The sequence below is a fragment of the Bufo gargarizans genome, chromosome 3 (genome assembly GCF_014858855.1).
Source record: "Bufo gargarizans isolate SCDJY-AF-19 chromosome 3, ASM1485885v1, whole genome shotgun sequence".
Classification (NCBI taxonomy): Eukaryota; Metazoa; Chordata; class Amphibia; order Anura; family Bufonidae; genus Bufo; species Bufo gargarizans.
Genome location: NC_058082.1, coordinates 414,136,413 through 414,146,807, shown reverse-complemented (window position 1 = coordinate 414,146,807; position 10,395 = coordinate 414,136,413). Strand labels below are relative to the sequence as shown.

Sequence of the window (10,395 nt, the reverse complement as noted above, 5' to 3'; positions counted from 1 at the left end):
AATGACGCCCACATAGCAGCCAGAGGCTCATTAGCATATCTATAAAAGTACGTTTTTAACAAAAACGGCTGCAGGAAATACTGTTACAAACATACTGTTATGTAGTGCTGACAGCGAATCAGTCAGCTACATAACAGTATTTCTGGTGGTAGAAACCCTTCAAAGCCACAGGCTGCTGGTGTCTTTTCTCTATTTTTACCTTATAAATAGCGAACTCAAAACTTTTTTGAAGCCTTCTAAATACTAACCGCCTTTATACTTCAAGTGTGACGGAGCGCGCATGGTCTGTGACGCCACATGGCGTTCGTGTAGTTGTAACTGCGCGTGCGTACGTAACACAATTTTCCGGGTTGACTTGGAACGCGGTTATTTCGCGCATGCGTACAAGATTTCCTGCTCCCTGTGCTCGGAAAGATTGAGTTACTATACCGCGCATGCTCACTGTTAAGTGCATCCTGAATTAGATAAAACTATTATTTTAGCGAAACTCATTTTTTTTTTGTGTGTATAAAACTAGATAGTTTGTCTACATAACGAGCGGCGTACGTTTTGTTAACATTTACAATCGCGTTTGCATTTGACCTTTAAACTCGGCCCCTGAGTCTTTGGCTTGGAAACCCCGCCTCGCGCTCTCTCTTTCCCTCTCGGAGTCGAAGTACAGGAGCGTGCACATCGTTTCGTGTCTTTTACAGACTTAAAGTGAGTGGTTTTGGGGGTCCTGGTTCGGATCGAAGTGGGGGTCCACATCTGAAGGGTACAGGGATGCTGTGATAGTATAGACGTGGTCCAGGAATGTGAATATAGCTTTAATGAGGCGCGTTAGTGTGCATGGAGCCTGAGCCGGTGCTCCTCCTGTGGCCTCCCATACCTGAGTGTATGAGGTCCCAGGGAGTAGTACTTGCTACATTCTCCTGATCTATGAGATCACCATAACAATCACTCCTATTATTTTAGATGTGATATAGCAGTGCCGGTTAGACAATCCCTTACCATATGCCCATCAGATGCCAGTCCTACTTGCAGGGGAATGTATGACTCCAGGCACCCATCATGGTCCTACCAGCTGATCAGTTTGGGTTTAACCATATGGTCAGCTTTCTTCTGGCCAAAAGCGATTTATCCCCTTTCTACTAACTAGATAATCGTCTAGATTGGGGCCCTAAAGGGTTACTGTCACTTCAGCAAGTGGCATTTATCATGTAGAGACGGTTAATACAAGACACTTACTAATGTATTGTATCCATATTACCTCCTTTGCTGGCTTGGTTCATTTTTCCAACACATTATACACTGGATGGGTACTACCACCCTGCAATCCAGCAGCAGTGGTCGTGCTTGCACAATATAGGAAAAAGTGCCGGGCTCTCTGGTGGCCGAGACCGTGGATGCTGACATAGGCTAGTGTTTTTTTCTATAGTTTGCAAGCATGACCACCGCTGATGGATTGCAGGGTGGTCATAACCATGGAAATGAGCAGTGTGTAATGTGATGGAAAAATAAATCCAGCCAGCAAAGGAGGCAATATGGATAATACATTAGTAAGTGCTTTGTATTAACTTTCTGTACATGATAAATGCCACTTGCTGAAGTGGCACAACCCCTTTAACTTCTGGTACCACCAATTGCCTATGTCCTAGATGCTAGTGGCAGGAGTTAGAATTGCGCCCTGACACTCCATTCCTCATTTATGGCCCAGACAAAGATGACCATGTAGCTGGGAAAGTGAGGACCCGGGTACCCTATTATGGCAATTGGTGGGGGTGCTGGAAGGCAGCCAGTCTTCACCGATTTAGCAGTATCCTTCAAATAGTGGCTGGAATTTCGCTGTAGGTGTACTCACAACTTTTTTTTTTTTAACCCTTTCAGTACCTAGCCACTTTATCTTAAATCCCAGGCCGATTTTTGCAAGTCTGATGTGTCTATTTATGTAGTATAACTTTAGAACACTTTTACTTATCCAAGCCATTCTGAGATTTCATCGTGACACATTGTACTTCATGACGTTCGTAAATTTGAGTCAATCTGTTTAACCAAAAAATGTGGGAAAATTCACAATAAACATCGGGCTGCATTCCCAGCCATCGGGTCCCAGTCACAGCAGCGCGGGGACCTGATAGGGATGCCGCATACCGCTGACCGTGTCATTGTGAGGGTTAATGTGCTGGCATCTGCGTTTTTACAGATGTCGGACCCCTGCCGCTGTTTGGGTAGGTGCAGGTCCTTCTCCCGCCTGATCAGCACGCTGTAGCTGTACGGCGCTGGGATTTAAGGCACAGTTCCCAGCGCCTTAGTTACGGCGCTGGTATCCTACGGGATAAGTTTTGATTGTGTATGTAGGTGATATTTACTATGCTTGTCTTCTTGCAGAATGCGTTACGTGGCCGCTTACCTGCTTGCCACCCTCGGTGGTAACAGCAGTCCATCAGCCAAAGACATTAAGAAGATCTTGTCCAGTGTCGGAATTGATGCTGATGATGAACGCGTCAACAAGGTGAGGCAAGCAATGATGTATTGGCGGTCTCCAGTGATGGGGTCTTATATAGTAAGATGTGTAGGAAGCTATGGGGGCAGAATTATCATACTGTAGAGTTGGAGGTCATTTTGTAATATAATGGTGTCTCTGCAAGGTTTTCCAGTAGGATGGCCCTCTCCAAAGCTCCATCTATATTCCTGAACCCCTGGTACTTTGACATGTGGGGTTACAGCATACATGGTTGCTGGAAATGCGGTAGATTTTCTGCACTCTGATCGGCTTCAGAAACCTTCAGCATATGTACCACTTGTGGCCATACCACAAGTTACAGCTTTGTGTGTGAGAATTAGAGCCTGTGTAACGTTATACTTCCCTACTTTGTGAGATTTCCCTACCCTTGTCACTTCCGGTCGCACCGGACATGACGTGAGGAGGTGTGCAGCGCCGTGCAGGTGCACATTGATGGGTTAGGGAAATTTCACAGCAGAGTGAGCATGCGCCGAGAGCCTCTCCGGCGGTTAAGGCCTCTTTCACACGGGCGTGAGTTTTTTTGCCCGGATAAGAGCCGGGTGCGTTGCGGGAAAATGCGCGATTTTTTTCTGCGCAAGTGCAAAACATTGTCAAGCGTTGCACTCGCGTGAGAAAAATCGCGCATGTTTGGTACCCAAACCCGAACTTCTTCATAGAAGTTCGGGCTTGGGATTGATGTTCTGAAGATTGTATTATTTTCCCTTATAACATGGTTATAAGGGAAAATAATAGCATTCTGAATACAGAATGCATAGTAAACCAGCGCTAGAGGGGTTAAAAAAAAATAAAAAAATAATTTAACTCGCCTTAGTCCACTTGCTCGCGAAGCTGGCATCTCCTTGTGTCTCCTCTGCTGATGAACAGGACCTGGGGTGAGCTGCTGCATTAAATATCGGTTAAGGACCTTTGATGACGTCACTCCGGTCATCACATGGTACGTCACATGATCTTTTACCATGGTGATTCACCATGGTAAAAGATCATGTGATGACCGGAGTGACGTCATCGAAGGTCCTTAAGCTCTATTTAATGGAGCAGCTCACCCCAGGTCCTGTTCATCAGCAGCGGAGACACAAGGAGATGCCGGCTTCGTGAGCAAGTGGACTAAGGTGAGTTAAATTTTTATTTTATTTTTAACCCCTCTAGCGCTGGTTTACTATGCATTCTGTATTCAGAATGCTATTATTTTCCCTTATAACCATGTTATAAGGGAAAATAATAATGATCGGGTCTCCATCCCGATCGTCTCCTAGCAACAGTGCGTGCAAATCGCACGGCATCCGTACTTGCGGATGCCATCCGATTTTCAACACCCCATTCACTTCTATGGGGCCTGCGTCACGTCAAAATCGGAAAATATAGAGCATGCTGCGATTTCAACTGAACGCACAAGTGATGCGTTAAAAACATCGCTCATGTGCACAGCCCTATAGAAATGAATGGGTCAGGATTTAGTGCGGGTGCCATACGTTCGCCGCACGGATCGCACCCGCACGGAAAACTTGCCCGTGTGAAAGGGGCCTTAGGGTAGGGGAAAATTATGGGCCAGTGCGCAGGTGCGGTGATTGGATGGATGTTCTCAGCTGGAAACTGGCCGACACTGCGCATGTGCCGGGAGCCTCACCAGTGGTTAGGGAACGGAAAAATTACGTACGGGCCAGTCCCTTTTGACTACCCTAACAGCTTGTGAGGCTCCCAGCGCATGCGCAGTGCCGGCCGGTGTCCAGCTGAGAACATCCATCCGATCACCACGAACTGGCCCATAATTTTTCCCTACCCTAACTGCCGGCAAGGCTCCCGGTGTGAAATTTCCCTAACCCGTTGTTATGCGCCTGCGCGGCGCTGCCAGCGCATGCGCACTCTGCGGTGAAATTTCCTTAACCAGTCTTTGTGCGAGGAAGTGTCGAGGCTAGGGAAATCTCACAAAGTAGGGAAGTATAACGTTACACCTGCACCGCACAGTAGGTTTGGTCTAGTCGTAGAAAGGAAAATTTATGAGATTACACTGCTGCAAACCTTGATATCGGGGTTAGGTAGGAGAAGTAGTCGTCATTCTGTGTGGGTTTTTGTGTAACTACATCACTGTCAGTGAAGAATAATGCACCTGGATCTTGAATAATCTCTGCCCTTTGGTGGGAGTATTTGATGTAGAGCATTTTTCTCTTTTAGGTGGTGGCTGAACTTGGTGGGAAAAACCTTGATGAGCTGATCAATTCAGGTATTATTACTTGTAATAAGTAATAATGTTAAAGGATTGGCATAGGCCATCACTAGCTGATTGGTGGAGGTCTGACACCCCCCAACCCTGCCGACTGGTGCTGGAGCTACTCCTAAACAGCTGAAAGTCGGTGTCGGAACTACAAAGCTCTGTCAACTGTACAGTCGGCAGATCGCTGCAGTGCTGCACCCATTAAAGGGGTTGTCTCACTTCAGTAAGTGGCATTTGTCATGTAGAGAAATTGCATTTATCATGTAGAGAACGTTAATACAAGGCACTTACTAATGTATTATCTTCCATATTGCCTCCTTTGCTGGCTGGATTCATTTTTCCATCACATTATACACTGCTTTTTTCCATGGTTACGACCACCCTGCAATCCATCAGTGGTGGTCGTGCTTGCACACTATAGGAAAAAGTGTCAACCTTTCTGATGGTCGGGACCATGGGAGCGCACATAGGCTAGTGTTTTTTCCTATAGTGTGTAAGCACGACCACCACTGATGGATTACAGGGTGGTCGTAACCATGATAACAAGCAGTGTGTAATGTGATAGAAAAATGAATCCAGCCAGCAGATAAATGCCACTTACTGAAGTGAGACAATCACTTTAACTTCAGTGATATCAGCGCTGTAGTAATGTGTTGCACCTGAACAGTCGATCGAGATTCATGTACAGGGTGGTCCATGAAAAAGTGGTCCGCCTCCAGCATCTCCAAATCAAACTGACTGAGTTAATGTCCTAGTTGTCCATGGCAACCAATCAGCGCTCAGCTTTAATTTTTTCAGAGCCCTGTAGGAACTGAAAGCTGAGCTCTGATTCGTTGCTCTGGGGAACTAAGATTTATTAACTAATAGTTATAGTCAGCTGACATTAGCACAACCAGTTTTCTACAGACACTTTGAAATTCAGATTGTTAGAAGTGTCCAAACGTCATTAGCTGTAGATTTGCCATTGCAGACTTTGGCAAGTCCGCAGTGTTGTACGAAGCAAAGTGGATGAAATATTAATAAATCTCATCTTTGCGCTCTGTACAAGAACCACAAAAGCGGCGTGTAATACATGCAGTTTTTGCGCCGGAAAGTCAGCAAAAAAAATCTTGCATACTTATCCAGTATGTATTTTCCAGCACATGTGGACATGGCCTCAGTCTTAGGGCTCATGCACACGAATGTATATTCTTTTAATGTCCCGTTTTTTTTGTTTTTTTTCATACCGTAAACGGAAACCATTAATATCTATGGGTCCGCAAAAAAAAAAAGTTACTGTGCGCATTCAGATTCCGTATTTCCGTTCTGCAAAAAAATAGAACATGTCCTATTATTGTCCGCATTACGGACAAGGATAATTCTGTTCTATTAGGGGCCGGCTGTTCCGTTCCACAAAATACGGAATGCACAGACGTCATCTGTATTTTTTGCGGATCGCAAAATACATATGGTTGTGTGCGTGAGCCCTTATGTTGGGTTTTTACATCTCCTTCCCTAATTGAAAAGTAATGGACTTCTGTGCTAAAGTTTCTAAAGCTACATTTACATATTAGATTGGTAATGAACAGTGACCGTCGACTGGATACTTGTGTAACCTTTATAACCTTAAGTTAAAAATTATCGATGGCAGATCATGGTGTTTAATCACAATCTGCTGCCGGCAAACCACTAAACAGCATGGGGAGGAGCGATGGCATAGCGGTCACTCCACACCATGCTGTGGAGGCGATTGCTGCATGTAATAGCAGCGGTCTCCACCGCTAGCAAGCAGGCAATTGCCAGGAGGGAATGGTTCCTTAGCGACAATCGCCTGCCGCATCGGGCTGTGTAATACAGCCTTCAGGATAGGTGTTTACAGCAGTATGACGACTATCATATGCACCAAGAACCACTTACTGAGTCCTATTAATAATGCTGCAGGGTGGAGTAAGTCCGTATTACTTGCATGTTACTGACTTTTACATATGAACTATTAAAGGGGTTGTGCAGCCTGTTTTATATTGATGACCTGTCCTCAAGATAGGTCGCCAATATCTGATCAGAGGAGATCTGACACCCGGGACTCCCGCCGATCAGCTGTTTGAAGAGGAGGCAGTACTCCATGAAAGCGCTGCTTCTTCATTACACTACCTCGTAGCGGTGATGTAGTGAATGGAGCGCGGACTAATATTTCCACTGCACTTCCAAAGTGACAGGCAATGTAATGAAGAGGTAACAGCACTCGCTCATGGATCGCTGCCTCTTCAAACTGCTGATCTGACACCTGCCACCCTACCGATCAGATATTGGTAACCTGTCCTGAGGATAGATCATCAATACAAACAGGCTGCACAACCCCTTTAATTGATTTAGGAATAATACACTAGAGTAGCAGCTCGCCCGCTCAGATAATTGTGGGTGCACTGCTTACGGCACACCCACTGCCGCACAATTGCTTGCTACTGATTTTATACAACCCCCTTAATGTTCAGCCTTGATAGGTGATGCATTTTAGTCGTGTTGTGCACTTACCCTTATATCTGGAATTGTATGAATTGCTGGAACTGCTTATCTTTTAGAGACAGGATAGGTTGTATAACTGAATTTGTTTTATTTTCATGTAGGCCTCTCCAAGCTTTGTTCAGTGCCATCTGGTGGCGCTGTGGCTGCTGCTCCTGCATCTGCTGCTCCAGCTGCTGGTGGAGCTGCCGCACAAGGTACAATCTTTAGTTGAGGTGTAACCTTTCTGGTTCCATCATTTTAAACATCTGGACTTTTTTGCCAAAGAGTAAAAACTTGCTAACGTTTTTTTATTTGATATTTTGACAGTTTTGTAGTTTGCAATGTGCAGTAAAGGGTTGTCTGATCATTAAATATCTCCGACCGTTATACACTCTCCATTCCTCTAGCGCCATTCTCTGCGGCACTCCTCCGATACTCCTGCTGTTTGTTTACAAAAGGCAGCGGCGATGTCCTGGAATATGGCATGCGCCTGCTACAGCCAGTTGCTGTCTCAGTGGTCTACAGCTGAGGACAGTGGTTGGCTGCAGCAGTCATGTGTCATATTGTAGGACATCACCACTGCTGCCGCAGAGAAAGGGGGTGAGTATGTCATGTTTCTTTATTTTAAGCTATTGTGAGAGGTTGTCCTCAATTTTGAGTTATTCCGGACAACCCCTGCAAACGTGTTGATGCACTGTAGCCGTATTAGTAATGAAGCTGGTCTTCCAGCAGCTATAATGCCCCATTTGGTTTTGCATGTAAACTCTGATACCTTTTGTCCCAACAGAAAAGAAAGAAGAAGAAAAGAAGGAAGAATCTGAAGAGTCTGATGAAGACATGGGATTTGGACTCTTTGATTAAGTGCTTGTTAACAATAAAACAATGTTCCATCAGAGTAACGAGTTGTCCATTACTGAATCCAAGTATATAATTGTATCTTCTAGTTGGGGTACTTTCACACTAGTGGTTTTCTTTTCCGGCATAGAGCTCCGTCCTTGGGGCTCTATACTGGAAAATAACTTATCAGTTTTATCCCCATGCATTCTGAATGAAGAGCCATCCGTTCAGGAGGTCTTCAGTTCAGTCTTTTTGAATGTTCAGGATGGAGATAATACTTCAGCATGCTACGGTTTTATCGCCGGCCCAAAAAAAACTGAACACTTGCCTTAATGCCGTATCCAGATTTTTTTTCCATAGGAATGTATTAGTGCCGGATCCGGCATTCAAAATACTGCAATGTTGGATCCATCCTTCCAGTAAAAATGTGGAAAAAAAATATAGAAACCGATCCGTTTGTCCGTATGACAGACGGCTCCGTTCTTGCAATGCATTTGTGAGACGGAGCCGTCTACAAATGGTGTCTGCTTGCATGCAGATTACCTCATCCGGTAGGCAGTTCTGGCGATGGGACTGCTTGCTGGATCACTCTGACACAAGTGTGAATGTACCCTTAGAGAGGTCTTTTTGTTTTTCTAATGAGTTACATTTTGAGCTTTCACAGTAGGGGCTGGGACGTTTGCTGTCAGTGTTTTCCGCAGACAGCTCATGTATCTTGATTTTAATGTTTACACATCAGTGATTTTCCGCTGACCATAAGTCAGTGGAAAAACCACGGAGACTTGCACAGACTAAAAAGTGGCACAATTTGATGCATCTAGAGTTTCTAGAATTCTTTCTGACATGCTCGTTAGGTGGTTGGGGCTTTGCAAGTAAAGGTGCGGGGCTAAAAATGCACAATTTTTTGACAAAATTGTTCCACAGTTCTGGTGTAAAAGTCGGTCTCAAAGTAAGCCACCCAATACTTGGTATAAAGTCTGAGAAAAGTGTCTATCCCTGAGGCACGGAGCCCCTGTGGTAAATCTGGTGCAGGGTCAGACACCACTTAGCAAAAAAGCTTGTGTCCTGGGTTTCATATTTCCCACAGACCTTCAGCTTATATCTGGAGCTGGTGTTTTTACTACCAAAAAGAGTGCAGAAAAACTGAGGTTGCAGCAAATTTATGAAATGGCATATAAAATGTATTTGGCACAAGTGCAATCTGGGGGATATTGCTTCCTTTACTAGCTTGATTCATTTTTCCCATATCATCACCATGACGGCCACAAGGAGATTGACCCATGACCTCTGTGGGGGCAGGAAACAGAGAAGAGGTTAAATTGCCCCCTCCCACCACCGCACCTCAGTGTTCCTGTCCCCACTGTGGCCAGGGTCAGAGAAGAGTCTCCCTGCGGCGGCAGGGAGATGAAGATAGGATTTTGTTAATTATTTTTTCGTTGTCTCCAGGGGCCTCCTGGTTACCTGAGGCTCATCGGAGCTCCCCCAGTCCGCCGGCGGCCGCGTGCTCATGCTGGGCTGGGGGGTATCGGGAGGACTCGCTCCGGCTGGTCTGGAGCCTGCTCCCGGGCCGCAATTCTCCTCCTCCTCCTCCCCTGTGGGTCGGGCTGGTAGCGGCCGGCGTGTGCGCACGCCGACGTCGGTGACGTCACTTCCGGGTTCGGCCGCAACCCGGAAGTAAAGCGCAGGAGCAGAGCAGTTTGAATAAAAGGCGGGAGCTGCCATAAGGACGCTGATCTGAGGTCTGTGAGTACTGCAGCTGCATTTTACCCTACAGAATGTCAGGTCCTGAGGTACAAACTGTTATGGAGCTGGATGCTCCCCCTCTGCCTCCTGTAAGTATCCCTCTGGGGATCCGCTTGTCATATGGCACGATATTCTTTCTTTGCCAAGGCCTTATTTTCTGATACCGCTATTTCCATATCTGTTTCAGGCTAAAGAGGCGCAAAAAAAGCTTAAAAAACCTCCTCGCTGCATCTCTTGTGCAAGGAAACTGCCTGACGATTATGGAAAGAAGCTTTGTAAAGCATGTATTTCTGATGTAATCCAGGAGGAACAGTCGTCCCTTATGGAAAATATCAGATCGGTGGCTCAGGAAGAAATTCGGGCCGCTAGAGTTGCTCAGTCTGATCCCCAGGACGAGCCTTCTCGCAAGCGTCCGCGTTCCAGGATTTTTTCTTCCGGATCCGAGGACGCAGGCGATAAAGCTTCTACCTCCACGCAGTGGGAGGATGATCCATCTCTCTCTGAGGGGGAGGTATACGAAAATAATAAGTTTTATTTTTCCTCGGAGGAGATGAATGACTTGTTAAAGGCAGTCAGAGCAACAATGGGGATTGAAGAGACCCCTAGGTCCGTTTCTATTCAG

General features: G+C 45.8%; 1 protein-coding gene across 1 annotated transcript; it reads left to right on the top strand.

Moving 5' to 3' along the window:
* The first annotated feature begins 541 nt into the window (after positions 1 to 541).
* LOC122933405 (60S acidic ribosomal protein P2-like) lies at positions 542 to 8,088 on the top strand. The gene is made up of 5 exons (XM_044288383.1): positions 542 to 699; positions 2,368 to 2,491; positions 4,673 to 4,721; positions 7,316 to 7,408; positions 7,981 to 8,088. Exons 2-5 carry the CDS (start codon positions 2,369 to 2,371, stop codon positions 8,052 to 8,054), a joined length of 339 nt encoding a protein of 112 aa, XP_044144318.1. The 5' UTR covers positions 542 to 699; position 2,368; the 3' UTR covers positions 8,055 to 8,088.
* The last annotated feature ends 2,307 nt before the right edge of the window (positions 8,089 to 10,395 follow it).